Source organism: Hyperolius riggenbachi, chromosome 6, assembly GCF_040937935.1.
Source record: "Hyperolius riggenbachi isolate aHypRig1 chromosome 6, aHypRig1.pri, whole genome shotgun sequence".
NCBI classification, from domain to species: domain Eukaryota; kingdom Metazoa; phylum Chordata; class Amphibia; order Anura; family Hyperoliidae; genus Hyperolius; species Hyperolius riggenbachi.
The window spans coordinates 362,517,905-362,540,438 of NC_090651.1; the positions used below are offsets into that span (position 1 = coordinate 362,517,905).

The 22,534-nt window shown below is 46.5% G+C and overlaps 1 protein-coding gene across 4 annotated transcripts in view; it reads left to right on the forward strand.

The window, feature by feature from the left end:
• Positions 1 to 10,696: 10,696 nt before the first annotated feature.
• Positions 10,697 to 22,534, forward strand: part of LOC137521904 (polymeric immunoglobulin receptor-like) — a 74,415-nt gene continuing 62,577 nt past the window's right edge. For 3 of the 4 annotated variants that reach the window (XM_068241774.1, XM_068241775.1, XM_068241778.1), the window contains exons 1-2: positions 10,697 to 10,778; positions 13,710 to 13,892. In XM_068241774.1, the coding sequence (XP_068097875.1) occupies positions 13,841 to 13,892 (52 nt within the window). In that variant the 5' untranslated portion in view covers positions 10,697 to 10,778; positions 13,710 to 13,840. Of the gene's footprint in view, positions 10,779 to 13,709; positions 13,893 to 21,179; positions 21,241 to 22,534 lie in introns of those variants that run through there. The other variant, XM_068241777.1, reaches the window with a different exon arrangement.

Sequence of the window (22,534 nt, forward strand, 5' to 3'; positions counted from 1 at the left end):
CGGTGTACCACTATTCCCAGCAGACACAGAACAGTAAACAGAATGCTATATAGTGTGGCTGAGCGAGCGGTGTACCACTATTCCCAGCAGACACAGAACAGTAAACAGAATGCTATATAGTGTGGCTGAGCGAGCGGTGTACCACTATTCCAAGCAGACACAGAACAGTGAACAGAATGCTATATAGTGTGGCTGAGCGAGCGGTGTACCACTATTCCCAGCAGACACAGAGTGGCAGTAAACAGAATGCTATATAGTGTGGCTGAGCGAGGTACACAGAGTGGCAGTAAACAGAATGCTATATAGTGTGGCTGAGCAAGCGGTGTACTACTATTCCCAGCAGACACAGAGTGGCAGTAAACAGAATGCTATATAGTGTGGCTGAGCGAGGTACACAGAGTGGCAGTAAACAGAATGCTATATAGTGTGGCTGAGCAAGCGGTGTACTACTGTTCCCAGCAGTGACACAATGACAGGGGGGACCCTGGCTAGCGTGGCTGGAGCGCGAACTACCCTGCCTGCCTACCCAAAGCTAAACCCACAGACAAATGGCGGAGATATGACGTGGTTCGGGTATTTATTTACCCGAACCACGTGACCGTTCGGCCAATCAGAGCGCGTTCGGGTCCGAACCACGTGACCCGTTCGGCCAATCACAGCGCTAGCCGAACGTTCGGGGAACGTTCGGCCATGCGCTCTTAGTTCGGCCATATGGCCGAACGGTTTGGCCGAGCACCGTCAGGTGTTCGGCCGAACTCGAACATCACCCGAACAGGGTGATGTTCTGCAGAACCCGAACAGTGGCGAACACTGTTCGCCCAACACTACTTTTAACGACGGTGTCATTTAGTCAACTCTGTTTTGTTTCTGAAATGTTCACAAACTGTTGTGTAGTGTTACTTTTGTTTATTATCTTTCTCACATTTTTGCTTTCCAAATACCAGTGTTTGTTATTGCTTGCAGCTGGTGCTGTAGCTACCTTGTATCTCTACAGACTTCCTCCCATGGGAAGGGAACATATAGAAAGCTCTGTTGCCGGGATACAAGGGGAACGTGTGACACAGGCACCCTCCTATCACGCCATTCATGTCCAGAGAAATGAAACAAACATGAGTTTCGATTCTTCTGCTGTGCGAAAGCCCAGAGTCAGGATTGTGAAATAAGGTTGTGAGGTAACAGGACAGAGTAACCTGTGCCCCTGTGTTATCCTACTAATATAATAAATGGGAACGTTCGGATGTTTGGATATTTGGATGTTTGTTACTCGATCACGCAAAAATGGCTGAACGGATTTGAATGAAATTTGGCACACACATAGTACATTACCTGGAATAAAGTATAGGATACTTTTTATTCCCATAACCAAAAAGGGGGCGGAGACAAATACAAATTTCACTGGAAAATGTAAACTGCAGCCATTCTTACACTGTTAATGGCAGGGTTCTCAAACTTTGCACAGTTGGTCAGTGGGTGACTGGGATTAATATTCAGAAAGGTGGGAGGAGCCTACAAAAGCCAATCATAATTCACCTATTGATTTTCAAGGGGAATATTTACATTGCTGCCATTGTTGCACTGTTAATGGCACAAGCCTCAAACCTGGTACAGTTGATCATTGCGCGACTGAGGTTCAATTGGAGAAAGGGGGGTGGAGCCACAAACAGCCAATTAGATTTGTTTCATTCCAATGCAAATTATTGATGCCAAACACAGCAAAGCTCACAAACTTGGTAATTGAGTAATTGATTAATTGTGTGTGAGGGTTAGAAAAGTGGGCACAGCCAACACCAGCCAAATACATAAGCAGGCAACACGGGGTCATAAGTGGGCGGAGACAAATACAAATTTTACTGGGAAAATGTAAACAGCAGCCATTCTTACACTATTAATTGTAGGTTTCTCAAACTTTGCACAGTTAGTTACTGGGTGACTGGGATTAATATTCAGAAAAGTGGGTGGAGCCTACAAAAGCCAATCAAAAATTACCTATTGATTTTTCAGGGGAATATTTCATTGCTGCCGTTCTTGCACTGTTAATGGCACAAGCCTCAAACCTGGTACAGTTGATCATTGGGTGACTGGGGTTTAAATTTAGACAAAGGGGTGGGACCACAAACAGCCAATCAGATTTGTTTAATCTCAATGCAAATTATTGATGCCAAAGACTGCAAAGCGCACAAACTTGGTCATTGAGTAATTGTGTGTTAGGTTTAGAAAAAGTAGACGGAGCCAACACCAGCCAAATACATACCCGAACAATGTTAGGAAATCAGTGGGTGGAGAAAAATACAAATTTCATTGGGAAAAGGTAAACTGCAACCATTATTACACTGTTAATGGCAGGGTTCTCAAACTTTGCACAGTTGGTCACTGGGTGACTGGGATTAATATTCAGAGAGGTAGGTGGAGCGTACAAAAGCCAATCAAAATCCACCTATTGATTTTGATTTTGGACATTGGGTGATTTGGGTTCAAATTCAGAAAAGGGGTGGAGCCACAGCCAATCAGATTTATTTTATTTCAATGCAAATTATTGATGCCAAAGACCGCAAAGCTCACAAACGTTGTCATTAAGTAATTGTGTGTTAGGGTTAGGAAAAGGGGGCGGGGCCAACACCAGCCAAATACGTACCCGAGCAACGCCGGGTGTCCAGCCAGTGTATAATAACTTGACTGGGCAATGTAAATACTTTATTGTGATTTCAGCATCTATTACTCATTATTTATATTATATGTGGTAATAAGAAACTAAGAGAGTAAGGGCTGGTTCAGACGGACGCTTGCGGAGCATTTACCGCAAGCGTTCGGAACGTCGCGGTAAACGCTCCCATTCAAGTGATTGGGAGCGTTTACACCGAGCTTTTGCGCGCGTTTGCACGATCACGGCGTTCGGGTCCCGATTTTCGCGAACGTTCGAGCTGCCCCTGGAAGCGACACGTAGCTTCCAGGGGGCGGCCAACCGCAGCGGCTAATGTCCCTCTAGAGCAGCCTCTCTCAACCTTTCTACCATGGAGGAACCCTGCAAATAACTTTTGGATCTCAAGGAACCCCTGCAAACAATTTTTTGGTCTCGAGGAACCCCTGCATTTATTTCGCAGGAGGCATGGTCTTTAAAAGTATGTGTGGCTGTTTATTTCACTACCCCCATTACACTGCCACTCTTTATACCATCTCCTGATGGCCCAATTTAGTGCTTCTTGTTACCGTACTACCTATTATAGTGTGCTCTATTATACTTCCCCCACGATGGGGGAAAATGCCAAGCAACCCCTGCAGAGTACTCAAGGAACCCTGGGGTTCCAGGGAACCCTGGTTGAGAAAGCCTGCTCTAGAGGAACAATAAACGCGACCGCATCGGAATGCGACGCAAAGGCTACTGAAAGCCTGACCGCGCCGCCGCCGCAACGCCCCCAAACGCGACGCCACGCAGATGTCCGTCTGAACCAGCCCATACACAAAGGCAAGAGCTTTATTATTATCATTTGTTTATACAGTACTGGGTTAGGGGGTCACTAACGGTCCAACTTCTAGCGAAAAATAGTTCGAGCGATCAGAAATTCTGATAGGAAGAAAAATCGTTCACTACACCACCAACAAACCAATCTTTGCTTCCTGTCTATCACTACCAACAAGAAAAATCCAAATTTTGGTTTGACTAAAAAATCTTATCGGACAACTATTTTTATGATCGTTCATAATCGATTGTACCTATCAACTGAGATTGTTTACACCCAATCCGATCATAATTTCTGATCGCTCGAACAATTTTTCGCTAGAAATTGGACCATTAGCGGTCACCTTTATACTGGAAGTTGTGAATCAAGATAATCCCAACTCAGCTCTCCCGACTGAGGATCGAGCCACTTGAGTTAAGTTCGATTACCTACCATTGAATCCCAACTTCTTTATATGAGAAAGAGGGACACTTAAGCCACACCCCTGATCACGCCCCCATCACACCCCTAGTCATGTATGCCGTACACATTTCATAAGAAAAATATGTTGTTTTATAATTCAAACCACACTGATCCTTTCTATCCTGGTTCATTCTCCTTCATATTAACATTTTAAAATGACTAATATATTAATTTAAAGGATGGGAATTAGCAGGGGCGTAACTAGGCCCCAACGGGCCCCCCTGCAGAATTTCAGAGCCCCCTCCCCGGAAATGACGTCAGCCGCTAGAGCGAGAAGTCTGCGATGGAATGCACGGACGAAGGTATGTATCTGCCCGCTGCCCACACACTGTAACTAGCTGGAGGGGAGCGCAGAGTGGAGAGCCCCGAGGTGAGGGAGAGGGGGGAAACTTCCCCTCTCTCCGCCGACTGTGGCCAAGGCTTTCCCCTCATGCTGCCACCCCTCCAGCCCCCACAAAACGGCCCCGAGCGGGCCCCAGGGGGGGAGCCGGGCCCCCCGCGGGCGCAGAGGCTGCAGGGCCTATTGTTACGCCACTGGGAATTAGATAGAAAGAGGGACAAAATCCTGAAAGAGGGACAAATGATGAAGAAAGAGGGACAGAGGGACAGGGCTCCCAAAGAGGGACTGTCCCTCCAAAAGAGGGACAGTTGGGAACTATGCATTTACTAAGGGCTGAATCGCACTATGCGTGTTGCAGTTTTGACGTACTGCACAGAGTATGCGATAAACATGGTAACATGAAAGTCCATAGACTAACATTCACATGACAGCAGTGCGTTGCTAAGCAGCGCATTCCAATCTGCGCGGAGTGTTTAAACCACTGCAGCGCATTATGATGCATGCTACATGCGTTTCAGAACGTGGCTTATGCAAATAAGCCCTGCTGAATCAGCTGGTTTCCTTTTCCTCTACGCCACTTCACAACGGTTTGACATTGCAGTAAAATGCATAGAGATGCATGGAAACACGCAATGAAATGCATAAAAACAGTGTTGCTTGCGAATTTTCGCACAAGTCATTTTCGCACCGAAAATCCCGTTTTCGAATTGGGCTAATTTTCGTGAAAATCTTCAGAAATATTTGCGTTTTCGACCAGTAGCGAAAATTACAGAAACTTCGCTATATGTGGACGCTTATGCCCTTATGTGGAAAAAATTCCGCAATAATCCGCTAAATATGCGCATGGGTGAACTAATATATGCGTACATTCCACCTTCCAATGCGGAGTTGTATACGTATAGAAGGGCAATAATATTTCTGCGCATGCGCAATGATCCGTATAGACTCAGTTACCGCATGCGTAGTTGACTTCGCATTACATACGTCAACTACGCGTAGCGGGCGAAGCTTCGCATAGCGGTACTACGACTACGCGGAAATACATACGCAATGAACTACGAAGTTAATGCAAAAATAACGGACATTGTGCGAAAATTAACGCGAAAATATTCGATCGAAAATTCGCCTGTCGAAAAGAAATGTGCTTTTTTCTGCGAAAATTCGGCGAATAGAATTTTTGCATTTTCGCTCATCACTGCACAAAAACACACTGACAAATTGTCATGCGTTTTTACATGCATTTCAATGCATTTCAAAGCATGTACTAGTGTCAATGAGCCCTAAGGCTACTTTCACATTAGGACGTTGCGGTTTGATGCGACGTTAAAGTCGCACCGTATACTAACAACGCAGCACGGCCAAACAGTCACACTGCAGCGTTACCAATGCATACAGCATATACAGTAGAAAATACAGGCTATGAAGAGTATGTTGCCAAGTCTTACTGAGCATGTGCAAACAGTCTAACGCAGCTAATAATGTGTATAATGCACTGCATGCAGCACTTTCACTAAACGTGCAGCGTTAGACACCAACGCAACGTGTGCACTGTGAATGGGGCATTGATTTTTCATTGCTGTGAGTTATTCTGCGTTACTGTCATGATCGCTGCTGCAGCCGGTATTGCTGGAAGTAGTAGTGCTGCTGCTCAGGCAGTTCTGATCTATTTCCATGCAAGCTGCATGGCTTTGTCTGCCTTTCCCTGCTGTCAGCTTGTGACTGATTATCATTCACCTGTGTGGGAATCTGCATGTCTGCTCCCATTGGATGACCTCAGTATAAAGATCTGCTTCCTGCAGGACTCCTCGGGTTTTCATAGCTTCAGTTTAAGCCTGTCTTGCTGTCGCTTCAGCCCCAGATCGTGTTTCTTGTTCTAAAGAGACTTTGCTGGTCTTTGCATCATATATTGGTTCATTGCCTATATATATGCATACCAGCACGTTTATTATTTTCCTTGTATTCGTGTTACGGTGATACATCAGTGTCGCTGATATATACGTAGACCAGTATTGCATTGTTTGGATGCGGGCGTACATTTTAGTCCAGGGGGGGCGGTGTGCGCCACAGCGATTAACCATTCAATTGTACAGTATTGGGTCAGGGATGCGCAGCCTTTTACCTATATTTTGTATCCACAGTTCTGTAACTACCAGCCTAGCAGCACCCATTGTGCTATCCTGTTTTGCATGGTAAGTATTTAGTTTAGTTTTGCATATGTTTTGCATCTGTCTGATTGCTGAGTGTGTATTTGAGCTATTTAAGCGGTGCATATGAGGTGGTGAGTCATTCAGATGCGGCCCATATTGGTGAGCGCTTGCTTTGTTTCCTGCTGTCTGTATTGAATGTAAGTTACACATTTTAGCATAGCAGCTGCCAGGGTAAAGACATTTGCTTTTAACTTAGGTCAGTTTAGTGTTAGGACATCTGCTCTGGAGATTTACCTCAACGTTGGTGCAGATGTCCAGTATATCTATATTTTTGCATGCAAAACTATGATGGAAGCTAAAATTTCTCCATAGACCAGTATTGCATTGTTTGGATGCGGGCGTACATTTTAGTCCAGGGGGGGCGGTGTGCGCCACAGCGATTAACCATTCAATTATACAGTATTGGGTCAGGGATGCGCAGCCTTTTACCTATATTTTGTATCCACAGTTCTGTAACTACCAGGCTAGCAGCACCCATTGTGCTATCCTGTTTTGCATGGTAAGTATTTAGTTTAGTTTTGCATATGTTTTGCATCTGTCTGATTGCTGAGTGTGTATTTGAGCTATTTAAGCGGTGCATATGAGGTGGTGAGTCATTCAGATGCGGCCCATATTGGTGAGCGCTTGCTTTGTTTCCTGCTGTCTGTATTGAATGTAAGTTACACATTTTAGCATAGCAGCTGCCAGGGTAAAGACATTTGCTTTTAACTTAGGTCAGTTTAGTGTTAGGACATCTGCTCTGGAGATTTACCTCAACGTTGGTGCAGATGTCCAGTATATCTATATTTTTGCATGCAAAACTATGATGGAAGCTAAAATTTCTCCATAGACCAGTATTGCATTGTTTGGATGCGGGCGTACATTTTAGTCCAGGGGGGGCGGTGTGCGCCACAGCGATTAACCATTCAATTGTACAGTATTGGGTCAGGGATGCGCAGCCTTTTACCTATATTTTGTTTATATCCTGTGTTCAGTTAGACAGTTTTCCAGCACGTTTTGGTAGTTTGCGCGTACCGTGATCACCCGTGCTGAGGTAGTTACCCTGCTCCTGGTTCTGTTTGTGGATTGCGTTCATCTCTGCGAAGAGATAACGAATCCTTCTGAATCCTGTTCTGTTACCGTTTGTGGATTGCGTTCATCTCTGCGAAGAGATAACGAATCCTTCTGAATCCTGTTCTGTTACCGTTTGTGGATTGCGTTCATCTCTGCGAAGAGATAACGAATCCTTCTGAATCCTGTTCTGTTACCATTTGTGGATTGCGTTCATCTCTGCGAAGAGATAGCGAATCCTTCTGAGTCCTGTTCCCTGTATTGCTCCAGTCTAAGTCAGTGTTCCTGCTTATGTCATATATCGGTTCATTGCCGATATATACATATGTTAGTCAGACGTTACAAATAGTTTCATTGACAGCTGTAATTGTAATACGCTAGGAAACATACTTACTGTATTTTTGTCTGTGTTACGTTCATCTATCTTGATCCTGCTATTTCCTGACTATCCTGTCCTGTCTTTGTGAGGCACGCCATCGCTGCAAACGCATTGGCTGCCTCATTCCAGTCTGTCTTGTTGTGGACGCTTGCTGTCACTAAGTAGCGGCTAGCTAGCAAGCGTTCATTCTGTCTACCTGTCCTGATCTCCTCAGTTCTGGTTTATGCGCTCAGTGCTACCTTGCGCTGAGACGTTATCGCAAAAGTATTGTTTGTGGCTGTCGGATCTGCACCGGCTCTGTGCGCCACAATCTCCTTTCGGAGTCAGTCCTCCCCTCCACTATACTAGGGATAGCCTGTTTCCTTGTGCTAGTGTGTGTACCTCCTCCACGTCAGCTCATGCGTTGCATGCTGACTGTGGAGAATACACCACCAAGCCTCCCAGTTACGTGTTGTTTTAATGTGCAACTTTAACGTCGCACTGTGAAAGAGGCCTAAGAGTACCTGAAGGTTTGTTTACATTATAGAATTGTCCCTGCAAAATGATGTATAAAGGTAAAACCAAAAGAGATCTGAAAGCAAGAATATTGGAGTGTGCTAGAGAAATAAAAGACAGAGAAATGGACACACCCAGAGATGGATTAAAAGGAAGGTCTAGGATAAAAAAAAAGTAAAAATCCATTTACCTGGGGCTTCCTCCAGCCCCTGGCAGCCGTCCTGTGCCCTCGCCGCAGCTCTGGTGGCTCCCGGTCCCCTCCGGTGCAGATGCTGACCTCTCCAGGTTGGCATTTGCTTCACCATGCGGCTCACTGATGTCATCCGCAGAACTACTACGCCTGCGCAGTACAGTCCGGATGACGTCAGGGCGACTACATGAGCCGCACGCTAGAACGCAAGTAGGCCCATGGTACCGGCGGGAACTCTGGGCCACCGGCGGGGAATGGAGGTGCGGTGAGAGCACAGGACGGCTGCCAAGGGCTGGAGGAAGAGACAGAGTGCTTCACACCCTACAGGGGCGCTATACCCAGCTCTTGACCAGACAGTGTACCCTCCAAAAATCGTTTGCCTGAAGAAGCGGGACTGTTACCCATGAAACGCGTTGCACTTTTGGAGTTGTTATTAAATGTTACTTTAAACTGCAAGTAACTTGCCCGTTGTCCGGCCATTTCTTCCGGAAGGGAGGTAGCTCTGTAAGGAGCGTCTCGGCGTTACTGGGCAACTGACTTGCTAGTTCCTGGAGCGAGTGACGTCACTTCCACCCCGCGTCTGAGCTCAGTCCCCGGCTCGGCTAAGTGGGACAAGGCGCATCCGGGCTGAGCACGCTGTGCCGGCCGCATCAAATTCAGGTGAGACCTGTCCTATTGGAGTACTCAATCGCCAAACGAGGGACTCAGAGCGCCCCTCTTTCTTTTTTTTTTCATATTTGCAGTGACTTTCCTGGGAGCAGTGGTGTAACAATAGGCCCTGCAGCCCATGCTACCGCGGGGGGGTCCTCGCTCTAGCGGCTGATGTCACTTCCGGAAGTGACGTCACTTCCGAAAGTGACGTCAGCCACTAGAGCAAGGAGTCTGCGATGGAACGCACGGAAGAAGGTATGTATCTGCCCGCCGCTGCCCGCTGCCCACTCTATATCTAGCTGGAGGGGAGCGCAGAGGGGAGAGCCCCGAGGTGAGGGAGAGGGGGGGAATTTCCACCCCTCCAGCCCCCACGAAACTGCCACGAGCGCGGGGGGGGGGGGGAGCCCGCTCTGAAATTCTGCAGGGGGGGGGCCCGGTGGAGCCTAGTTACGCCCCTGCCTGGGAGCAGCCGAGCCTAATACCGTGGGGGCCTGATCGCACCGTGGGGCTTGTACTACCCCCATGTTGCCTTTTCACACATTTTTGGCACAGCTTAAATTCATCTAGTAAAACACACGATTCCATTTCTCAGTTAATCCTTAACACTGGCATGGATAAGGTCCTTCTAGACTGGAGTTCAACACCTATGCATTAAGGAGAGGCAGATGTGGATACACGTTCGGATAAGGTGACAACTGACAAATATACAATGGTGGTAAGAAAATGTATACGCAGTAGACTTGAAAAAAGGTGGTGGAAACAACACAAGTTATTTTTTACTTCAGTTGAGTTTGAGTGACCAGAAGAATGGAGAGATGAAAATGGAGCACACAGACAGTCAGGAACACAAGACCAGATGAGTAGAGTGGTCAGTAGCTGAGAGGAAGATTTAGGTGTCATCTGTATAGAATTGATACTAGAATCCGAAAGAGAATTCCAATTGTACCAGTTAATTGTTCCAGGCCATGGTTGTAGACTGGAAAGAGAAGGAGTCTAAGAACTGAACCTTGAGGTACTGTCTAATACAGAGTGAGCATGGGAAAAGGAGATGCAGAGAGAGGAAAGACCATGAAATGGTATTCAGATAGGTAAGAGGAGAAAAGTAGTCAGAGATTATTAAATACAATCTTTAATTAATGTTCGCTGGAAAGTACTTCTGAGAAAAAATGTATATTAGTCGTACATTCCAGTCACATGTATTTCCTGTACAAAGAAGATATTATTATAAAATTGGCTGAATAAAAGGGAACATTGTAGACATAACATTGTCTACCCAGATTCCCTAATTTTAAAAGAGAACTAGCCTAAGCAGAAGTGGTGACTGTACAAGATAGACTTTCATTTTACACTCATTTTGTAATCGTCTCTTGGTCACGTGATGTATTCCACGAACACTAGAGAAGTTCTAGAGGTCTAATGACATTCTGTTTTCATTACTGTCTGGGAGAGCCTGCTGAAGCCTTCTGAGGAGAACCTGAACGGGAGCACCACCCATTCTGCACCATGATGGACTGACTGATGACAGCTGAGGAGACATCATCTCTGTAAGGTAAGTCTCGGAAATCTGATGGGAGAATAAACTGACAGAAAATTGGAAGAATGCGGTCTCCGTTCTGAAAGAACTTGCTTGCTGGACTGTTGACTGTCTTGACCATAGAACCAGTGAGTAAATACCGTAGGTCAGATGACTAAAAGAAGACAGGAATGCTCTGGTTGTAAAATAATTACTGGTAAAACAAAAAATGCAGACTTAGGTTATCTTTTTACCTCCTAAGAGCAGCTAACAAAAACATAATGCAAATTAGCTTCACCATGGAGATTAAATTTGGCCTACCTAAAACAACGGCAATAGAATATCGGTAATTTTACCGATAATTTCTTATTCACCATAGTAAAAAATCAGTGATTTTACTATGTCCTAACCTAACCTAATCTCACACAGAACCCTCCCTCTTAATGCCTAACACTAACATCAACACCTCCTAACCCTTAAGACCCCCTCTCCCCCACACCTAACCCTTAAGATTTTTCTCCACGCCTAACCCTTATGACCCCCTCCCCCCACTGCTAACCCTTAAGATTTTTTCCAGGCCTAACCCTTAAGACCCCCCACATCTAACCCTTAAGATCCCCCTTCCTCTACACCTAACTCTTAAGACCCCCTCCCCAGTCTTACCCTTATCAGGTGCCAAGGGTGTCCAAATTTCCCCTCAATGTCGATGGGTCATCTGGATTTCCTAGACCATTCCCCCGCCTTCTATATGGGGTTAATTATGTCATTAGGAGAATGTTTTGCTTGCTGTTACCATCTTTGAAGAATGTGCTTTATAGAAAATGTAATAGCCACAAAAACAACCAACTCATGTGGTCCAAAAGATTCAGTTTACCGTTTACTCCATAATACGTTTAATAATCATTGAATTACTGAGGCATCTTCTTACCACCCCCCCCCCCCCGAGGTGCTCCAGAGTATTGGAAATCCTATGTTAGCTTATTTAACCCCTTAAAGGGACACTTAAGCCAGAAAAAAATGAGTTTTACTCACCTGGGGCTTCTACCAGCCCCCTGCAGCAGTCCTGTGCCTTCGCAGCCACTCACTAATCCTCTGGACCCCCGCTGCCAGCCAGTTTCGTTTTTGTCGACAGGCCCGTCAGGACTGGCCACGTGTAGCTTTTTCCGCATTCCCGACTGTAATTAGCGCTATTGCGGGCCGTAACGCTTACAAAAATATGCGTTGCCGCATTACGAACGCATAGATATGCGGCAATGCGTATTTTTGTACGCGTTGTGGCCCGCAATAGCGCTAATTGCAGCCGGGAATGCGTAAAAAGCTATGCGTGGCCAGTCCTGACGGGCCTGTCGGGACTACTAATAATAAACTTAATGATAAATCATAAAATTAAAAATCCCAACACAGTGACTAAGACTGAAAAACAGATGCTGACTGAGGATGCCCAGAAGTAAATAAAACAATTAAAAACCATTTAAAAGTGTTGGCCTACCTTTATGGAGACGACTCAGTGGGGAAGACTCACGTATAAATTGAATTAGAATTTTATTCAGCACTGAGGACAGCTCAGCTCAGTGGCCGCTTCATCGGGACAGTATAGTGCCAGGTGAATAGAGCGAAGGTTTGGATGTTTGTTACTCAATCACGAATCAAAGGCTGAATGGATTTGAATGAAATTTGGCACACACATAGTACATTACCTGGAATAAAGTATAGGATACTTTTTATTCCCATAACCAAAAAGGTGGCGGAGACAAATACACATTTCACTGAAAAATGTAAACTGCAGCCATTCTTACACTGTTAATGGCAGGGTTCTCAAACTTTGCACAGTTGGTCACTGGGTGACTGGGATTAATATTCAGGAAAGTGGGTGGAGCCTACAAAAGCCAATCAAAATGTACCTATTGATTTTCAAGGGGAATATTTCATTGCTGCCATTCTTGCACTGTTAATGGCACAAGCCTCAAACCTGGTACAGTTGATCATTGGGTGACTGGAGTTCAAATTCAGAAAAGGGGGTGGAGCCACAAACAGATCAGATTTGTTTCATTTCAATGCAAATTATTGATGCCAAAGACCAGTGGCGTAGCTAAGGTGCTGTGGGCCCTGATGCAAGTTTTACAGTGGGGCCCCCCAAGCACTCTATACATAACAATTGCCACTGCGCACCAAAACCTGCCAATGGCAACTACAGTGTCAGAGGTACAAGAAGGGGATGGGGAACAGTTTGTTAGTGATTACCACCATTCAAAGTATCTATAGTGATAATTATGAGCACAGGACCAATAGAGATCTAATACTGTAGTTGAGGGAGGGCCCTTCGGGGCCCCTCTGGCCCAAGGGCCCCGATGCGGCCGCTACCTCTGCACCCCCTATTGCTACGCCCCTGCCAAAGACCACAAAGATAAAAAACGAAGTCATTGAGTAATGGAGTAATTGTGTGTTAGGGTTAGGAAAAGTGGGTGCAGCCAAAACCAGCCAAATACATACCGGCCATCAGATATATATATATATATATATATATATATATATATATATATATATATATATATATATATATATATATATATATATATATACTTTTTCCTTGTTAAACTAGATGGACGAATGTCTTGAGCTGTGAAATGCATTGTCCTCTGTGCTGAATAAAATTCCAATGGAACTTATACATGAGTCTTCTCCATGAAGGCGGGCCAACATGTAACTCCATTCTTAAACGGTTTTTAATTGCTTTATTCACTTTTGAGCTCCCTCAGTCAGCATCTGTTTCCGATGTCTAACTTTCTTCTATTCAATCAAAAATCAATATTGGGAGCTCAGAGAAAAGAGGAAATAAAAAAAAAAAAGAAACAAGATCAGTTTGAGGAAAAGGATGGTCCCGTCAGAAGAGGAAGATTGTGGCATTTACACATTATAGCAGCTGTCTGATATCTGAGCAATCTAACGCTTGTCATTTTACCATTGCAGGTCCACAATATCTGACCACACACCAGTATCACTTCCTCAACCTACCCTAAACAGTCATGATCATTTTCACTTCAAGAAGTTGATATTAAATCCTAGCTCTCGGCCCACGAGAGTGCTGTAATCTCCTAGCGATGATAGCGGAAGATGCTCAGTTCATTATTTTCTGTTCCATTCTCTTTCAAGGTACGTTCAGTGTAATGGTGCAAGATCACCAGGAGCTAAAAAGTAGTTTTTAATGGTTAAGTACTTCTTAAAACAAAAGGTATTCTAAATGAACACAATGAAGTAAGCAAGAAATAACACCCAGAATGCCTCTCTTCAAAACAATAAATTAAAATGCCAATCGTTCCTTGAGATCCCTGAAAAACTATGAATATATAGTATATATAGTATATGTTGGCGCTTTATAAATACAGTAAATACAATGAGTAAATATAGAGCTGTTCGTTTATTGGACACCTATATTCTATTTAAGGCCCAGTGCACAGCAAAAAGCGCTAGCATAATCGCAAACGCTTAAAGAGACACTGAAGCGAAAAAAAATGATGATAATATGATTTGTATGTGTAGCACAGCTAAGAAATAAAACATTAAGATCAGATACATCAGTGTAATTGTTTCCAGTACAGGAAGAGTTGAGAAACTCCAGTTGTTATCTCTATGCAAACAAGCCATTAAGCTCTCTGACTAAGTTAGTTGTGGAGAGGGCTGTTATCTGACTTTTATTATCTCAACTGTTCCTGTACTATTTACTTTTCCTCTGCTAGAGGAGAGGTCATTACTTCACAGACTGCTCTGAAAGACTCATTTTGAATGCTGAGTGTTGTGTAATCTGCACATATTATAGAATGATGCAATGTTAGAAAAAACACTATATACCTGAAAATAAAAGTATGAGAATATTTTCTTTGCTGCTAATCTTCTAGTAATTATTCATAGTACACAACCAATTCACTATATCATTTTTTTTTTTTTTGCTTCAGTGTCTCTTTAAGGCTTTTTGAAGTGATTTTTTAAGGAGATTCTAGGCATGTGCCTAGCGATTTTCTAAGCATGTCTAGCGTTTTTTTGGAGCGTTTTGGTGTAGCGTTTTTTATATTTTGTTACAGTAGAGCTGTAACGGAACAGCTTCTGTAAAAAAAACGCTACGAAAATCACTCTGTTCTAGCACTTTTCATAGTGATTTTTCACTTTCCTATGCTTAACATTGAGGCTGAATCACCTCAGAAATCAGCAGAAATGCTGCAGGACCCGCGTTTGCGTTTGAGAAAAAAGCACATCGCTCTGGTGTGCTCCATCCCATTCATATACATTAGCCAAGCGCTTTTTGAAGCACAAGTGTAACGATCGGTGGGCGCAGAGAGTATCTGATTACCGGTGATCTGCAGTATCGCCGGAAATACAGATATATACCAGATTATAAGTGATCTGCAGTCTCACCGATAATCCGATATACAAACTAACCTCTGTTCGGCTGAGTAGAGTGTAGTGTTTTGGTGTAACAGTAACACTAGGAGGCCTAGGCCTCAGTGCAGCAAGGAGAACTGCACGGATTCCTTCCGCAGACCTGAGCTCTCCAAGACGGGAGGAGTCAGACTGACAGTAGGAAGGAAAGTCCGAGAGTGACACTCAGGAAGAAGTGTCACTAACAGGACTGGGAACCGCCTCCAATCGTGAGGTCGGTTCTCGAGGTCAGACAAGCCAGGTCGTACACACACGGACAGATAAAGTACAAATACAGTAGGCAAAGGCGGAGTTAAAGAAAGTACAGGCAGGGTTCGGCAACGGGGTATCAGATATATCGGGGTACAAAATCAGGAGGCAGAAACAGAGTCTAGGAACGAGCCGAGGTTCGGCAACAGAGTATCAGAAATATCGAGGTACAAGGTCAGAGTTCAGGAGGATAGTCGAGGCAGGCAAAAGTCATAACATATAATCACAATCAAACTAGTACTTTAGCTATCAAATATCTAGCTAAGTGTAGGATTACAGCTCCAGCTGGTCCCGGCACACTTCAGGATCTGACTACGGATCTGGGTGCTCCCACGTATGTGATCGCACGCCAGACAAAGAGCAAGTGAACAACCAGCAGTATATATACTCTAGGACCTTTCCAGGACCTCCCTAATTGCTGGTCCAATGAGAGCAGTGGAATTTGTCAGCTGACCCAGCTGGTCAGCCGACACCCTTCTAACTGCTATTTAAACTCTGCCTCTGTGCTCGCGCGCGTGTAAGTCTGAATCTTGGTGGACTATCAGTCCCAGCCACACCAGTACTGTCATGCAATGTATCTAGTGCGGGGGCCGCCTCTGATGCGGATTCCGCCGCACTGCCTATGCGGCACGCGGCATTTTTTCCGCGTTGTGACGCCATGCTGGACGCGGAAACAGCCGCCTCACCTCGAGAGATGGCGGCTTTTCCGCGTTTCCTTACAGTACCCCCCCCCCCGAGGAGTGGACTCCGGACAACTCCCACCAGGTTTCTCGGGGTGTAAGGCATGAAACTCCCTTTTTAATTCGTCTGCATGCATGCGCGTCCCCGGTACCCATTGCCTCTCCTCAATGCCATACCCTTTCCAGTGCACGAGGTATTGTACCGAGTTTTGTACAGAGCGTGAATCTAGAATCTTCTCCACCTCATATTCGTGTTGGGCATCTACCAAGACAGGAGGAGGAGGAGTGGGACCCACCTGGACTGCTGGCTTAAGAAGGGACACGTGGAAAGACCTCACCCCCCGCATGTTAGAGGGAAGATCAACGGTGTAAGTAACATCATTGACTTTCCTGACAACCGGGAATGGACCCACAAACCTGGGACCAAGCTTATTCGAAGGTTGTCTTAGGGTCAAGTGACGTGTGGACACCCAGACCAAGTCTCCTGGTCGGAACTTCCACTCCAGCGACCGTCTTTTGTCAGCTTGACCCTTCTGACTCAAAAAGGCCTTCTCCAGGTTACTTCTAACCGTCCCCCAAAGGTCCTTCAATGACTTTTGCCAGGCCTCCAGGGCTGGGAAAGGAGTGGAGGCTATAGGTAATGGGGAAAATTTGGGTGATCTCCCCGTCACCACCTGAAAGGGAGAGAATCCGGAGGACGAGTTTTTTAAATTATTCTGGGCAAATTCTGCGAAGGGCAGAAATCTGACCCAATCGTCCTGCGCCTCTGCCACATAACACCTTAAAAATTGCTCTAAAGACTGATTTATTCTCTCAGTCTGGCCGTTGGTCTGTGGGTGATAGCCCGATGAAAAAGATAGCTTTATGCCCATGAGGTGGCAAAAAGCTTTCCAAAACCGTGAGACGAATTGGACTCCCCTGTCTGAAACTATGTCTTCGGGAATGCCATGTAAACGGAAGACATGAGTGATAAACAACTCGGCCAATTCCTGAGCCGAGGGGAGTCCTTTCAAAGGCACAAAGTGGGCCATCTTACTAAAACGGTCGACTATCACCCAAATGACCGCCATACCTTCAGACCTGGGAAGCTCGCCCACAAAATCCATGGACAGGTGGGTCCACGGCTCATTCGGGGTGGGCAAAGGCTGCAACGTACCGACAGGTGCCAGCCGGGAGGGTTTACTCTTGGCACATATCAAACACTCTTTTACGTATTCCTTACAATCCGCTGCCAAGGAAGGCCACCAGGCGCATCTGGCTATCAAATCCTGTGTCCTGGATGCCCAGGATGCCCTGCGTTCTTATGTGCATGAAACATCTCAAGAACCTGCAGGCGAAAAGGCAGAGGAACAAACAGGACCCCTGCGGGCTTCCCTTCCGGAATGTCTTGCTGAAAGGGAGCCAATGTCTCCCTCCAATCCTCCCAAGTTTCAGTGGCTGCCAGTATTAATTTCTGGGGAATAATGGTCTCTGGAATGGAGGGCTGTGCTGTCTCTGACTCAAAACATCTGGATAGAGCATCGGCCTTAACATTCTTGCTCCCTGGGGTGTACGTAATAATGAAAGTAAACCTGGAGAAGAACAACGACCATCGAGCCTGGCGAGGGCTCAACCTCTTAGCCCCCTCGATGTACTCTAGGTTTTTGTGATCGGTGTAAACCGTGATGGTATGTTCAGCTCCCTCTAACCAGTGTCGCCATTCCTCGAAAGCCAATTTGATGGCCAAGAGCTCCCTGTTTCCAATATCGTAATTCCTCTCTGCAGGGGAGAACCTGCGAGAGAAATACGCACACGGGTGCATTCTACCCTGCAAGCCTGACCGCTGTGACAGCACAGCCCCCACCCCAACCTCCGAGGCATCTACCTCCACAATGAATGGGAAAGAGGCATCCACATGTCTGAGGATGGGTGCTGAACAGAATAGACCCTTCAGGGTGGCAAAAGCATGTAAAGCCTCAGGAGACCAGTGAGTGGTATCCGCCCCCTTCTTAGTGAGGCAGGTAAGGGGAGCAATGACAGTGGAGTACCCCTTTATAAACCGTCTATAGTAGTTGGCGAAGCCAAGAAAGCGCTGAAGGGATTTCAACCCAACCGGCTGTGGCCACTCCAGAACAGCGGAGACCTTGGCAGGATCCATAGACAGGCCTGTGGTGGAAATTATGTACCCCAAGAACGCAACAGATGTTACTTCGAAGATGCACTTCTCAAGCTTTGCGTATAACGAGTTCTGCCTTAACTGATTTAACACAAACCTCACATGGTTTCTATGTTCAGTGAGGTTGTTGGAGAAGATAAGAATATCATCAAGATAAACTAGTACAAATTTCCCCAACACCTCCCGGAATACCTCGTTAATGAGTTCCTGAAAAACGGCCGGAGCATTACATAACCCGAAGGGCATCACCAGGTACTCATAATGCCCGTCTGGTGTATTAAAGGCCGTCTTCCACTTATCGCCCCTTCTTATACGTATCAGATTGTACGCGCCCCGCAAATCTAGCTTAGAAAAAATCTTAGCGTCAGTAACCTGAGTGAACAAATCATCTATCAGTGGCAACGGATAGCGATTCTTTATAGTAATCTTGTTGAGACCGCGATAATCGATGCAGGGTCGCAAGCCTCCGTCTTTCTTTTTGACAAAAAAGAACCCTGCTCCAGCAGGTGACCGGGACGGGCGAATGAAACCCTTGGCCAAATTTTCACGGATGTACTCCTGCATGGCCAATTTTTCGGGCCCTGACAGATTGTACAAGTGACCCCGGGGGGGAACACAACCTGAACGGAGATCAATGGGACAATCGAAAGGACGATGTGGGGGCAATTTATCAGCTGCCTTGGGACAGAACACATCGGAAAATTCAGAATACTGATCTGGTACCCCTTCCACCTGAAATCTGGTTTGCCCCAAGGTCAACTTCCCCAAACACCGCTGAAAACAACGAGGTGACCAAGTGGTTAACTGACCCGTGGCCCAGTCTATTTGAGGTGAATGAAGTTGCAACCACGGCATGCCTAGGATAATAGTTGAGGTAGACATGTGCAATACAAAAAACGATAATTGTTCCCCATGCAGTGCCCCTATGGTGACCTTCACCTCCGGGGTCTGTGACAGAGCATGATTCCGTTGTAGAGGGGAATCGTCTACTGCCGTGACCTGAATGGGGGGTGTCACAGGAGTGAGCGGAATACCCAACTCCTGAGCAAACTTAAAGTTCATAAAATTGGCCGCTGAGCCTGAGTCAATAAAAGCCTCAGTGGCCACAGATTTCTTCTCCCATGTAACTGTACAAGGGAGAAGCAATTTCTTTTCTTTAAGGGGTGCAAGTGGCGTGCCTAGGGTGTCACCCCCCACTACTCCTAGGCAAATTCGTTCCCCGACTTGTTCGGGCAGTTGATCCATCATTCTCCGCCTTCGCTCCACCTGGGTCAATTTCGAACAACCAATCTGCATTGGTTCGGGTGGAGGCAAGGCCGGAGGAGATGAGACAGACGGAGGTGGCGTTACTAAGGGTGCAGCGGAGGGTGCCACATATGATGTTACCCTGGCACGGTGACTGCCCCGAATCTGCCTCTGATGGCGTAATCGACGGTCGACTCGAATGGCCGATGTGATGGCCTCATCGACTGTCCTGGGCTCGGGCAAGGTTAGCATTAAATCGGAGACCTCCTCCGACAACCCAGACAAGAAGTAATCCATGAGGGCAAAATTATCAAATCTGGCCGTGACTGACCATCTGCAAAATTCAGCCGCGTAATCCTCGACTGAACCCCTGTCTTGCCGCAAAAGTTTGAGCTTCCGCTCAGAGGTTGCCGCAAGATCAGGGTCGTCGTAAATTACGGCCATGGCCTTAAAGAATTCCTCTACCGAGGTCAGAGCAGTATCGGTAGGAGGCAGGTTGTATGCCCATGACTGGGAGTCACCAGTCAGTAAAGTTTTAATAAAGGTGACCCGTTGGGTCTCAGTCCCCGAGGATCGGGGTCTCAACTCGAAGTACGATAACACTCTACTCTGAAAATTCCGGAAGTCAGACTTGTGGCCGGAAAATTTATCTGGTACGGGCATACGTATGTCAGCACTAGGAGGGGATCGCACTGAATCAACTGACGTCTGGAGGGTTCGCACAGAGCCTGATAGGACATCAATCATAGTCTTGTGGCTACCCAGCACTTGGTTGATGTTTTCCACCGAAGTGGCAAGTGCGCCCAGACGGTCAGTGTGTGCGTCCATTTGCATTTTTTGGTCTGGCGTTCTGTAACGATCGGTGGGCGCAGAGAGTATCTGATTACCGGTGATCTGCAGTATCGCCGGAAATACAGATATATACCAGATTATAAGTGATCTGCAGTCTCACCGATAATCCGATATACAAACTAACCTCTGTTCGGCTGAGTAGAGTGTAGTGTTTTGGTGTAACAGTAACACTAGGAGGCCTAGGCCTCAGTGCAGCAAGGAGAACTGCACGGATTCCTTCCGCAGACCTGAGCTCTCCAAGACGGGAGGAGTCAGACTGACAGTAGGAAGGAAAGTCCGAGAGTGACACTCAGGAAGAAGTGTCACTAACAGGACTGGGAACCGCCTCCAATCGTGAGGTCGGTTCTCGAGGTCAGACAAGCCAGGTCGTACACACACGGACAGATAAAGTACAAATACAGTAGGCAAAGGCGGAGTCAAAGTACAGGCAGGGTTCGGCAACGGGGTATCAGATATATCGGGGTACAAAATCAGGAGGCAGAAACAGAGTCTAGGAACGAGCCGAGGTTCGGCAACAGAGTATCAGAAATATCGAGGTACAAGGTCAGAGTTCAGGAGGATAGTCGAGGCAGGCAAAAGTCATAACATATAATCACAATCAAACTAGTACTTTAGCTATCAAATATCTAGCTAAGTGTAGGATTACAGCTCCAGCTGGTCCCGGCACACTTCAGGATCTGACTACGGATCTGGGTGCTCCCACGTATGTGATCGCACGCCAGACAAAGAGCAAGTGAACAACCAGCAGTATATATACTCTAGGACCTTTCCAGGACCTCCCTAATTGCTGGTCCAATGAGAGCAGTGGAATTTGTCAGCTGACCCAGCTGGTCAGCCGACACCCTTCTAACAGCTATTTAAACTCTGCCTCTCTGCTCGCGCGCGTGTAAGTCTGAATCTTGGTGGACTATCAGTCCCAGCCACACCAGTACTGTCATGCAATGTATCTAGTGCGGGGGCCGCCTCTGATGCGGATTCCGCCGCACTGCCTATGCGGCACGCGGCGTTTTTTCCGTGTTGTGACGCCATGCTGGACGCGGAAACAGCTGCCTCACCTCGAGAGATGGCGGCTTTTCCGCGTTTCCTTACAACAAGCATTTTAAAAAGTGCTCAGAAGCTCTCTTGGTGTGCGCCAGCCCTTACAGACAGCTGTTTTGGCATTCATCAGTTAAAAGTATGAATTGGTATAGGTCTACTATGGGAGGACTTGCAAGGTAGAGATGTTTAAAGTGAATGTTTACCGAATTAAAAAAGAAAAAGTCAGATACTCACCTAAGGAGAGGGAAGGCTCGGTCCTAATGAGCCTTCCCCCTCCTCTCCCGGTGCCCGGTCCCGCGCAGGATCCCCCGTGGCAGTAGTCGACCAGTTCGGTCAAATACTGCCACTTCTGCATGCCTTCGGGAGCTTTCGGAAGCCTGCGGGAGCACTCGAGCTCCCGATGACGCGGCCGCTCCATACTACGCATGCGCGAGCGCCCTCTATGACGCACTCGCGCGTACGTAGTATGGAGCGGCCCGTCTTCGCAAGCCCGAGTGCTCCCGAAGACCTCCGAAGTCCCTGCGGCGGACGCGAACGGGGGAGCCAGCGCAGCACCGAGGGCACCGGGAGAGGAGAGGGAAGGCTCATTAGGACCGAGCCTTCCCTCTCCTTAGGTGAGTATCTGACTTTTTCTTTTTTAATCCGGTACCCATTGGCTTTAAGAGCAGTACAAAAAAACTAAATTAAGTACCTCCGGGGGTACACATACCGCATGTTGAGAACCTCGGTTGGGGAGCCCCAGAACCACTTGGACTTTTGTAAATGGCCCAAATGAACCCACAAATGCCACAGAATTGAAAAATAAAAGCTATGCCAAGTACGATTTTAACATTTTAAAACAGAAATTTTATAACTTTTTATATATCAAAACGATATATCAAACGAGAGACGTATACCCTATACTTTTACGCTATGGGAGGGGTTTTTCTTTGAGGTGCATACATCAAGCCCAGATATCAAGAGCCCAGCTGTAACTGCTGGAGTGGCTGGGGGGTGGCCCATACCCCTACTGCGCTGATTGGCCTGTCAGGCCGCATCTTCCGGTGAGTTTACCCACATTGGGGGGAGCTGTGAATGCTCTTTGTATACATCCGCTTGAAGCTTGAAAGACTGTCACTTCTTGCCTCAAAGGACTGAACCCT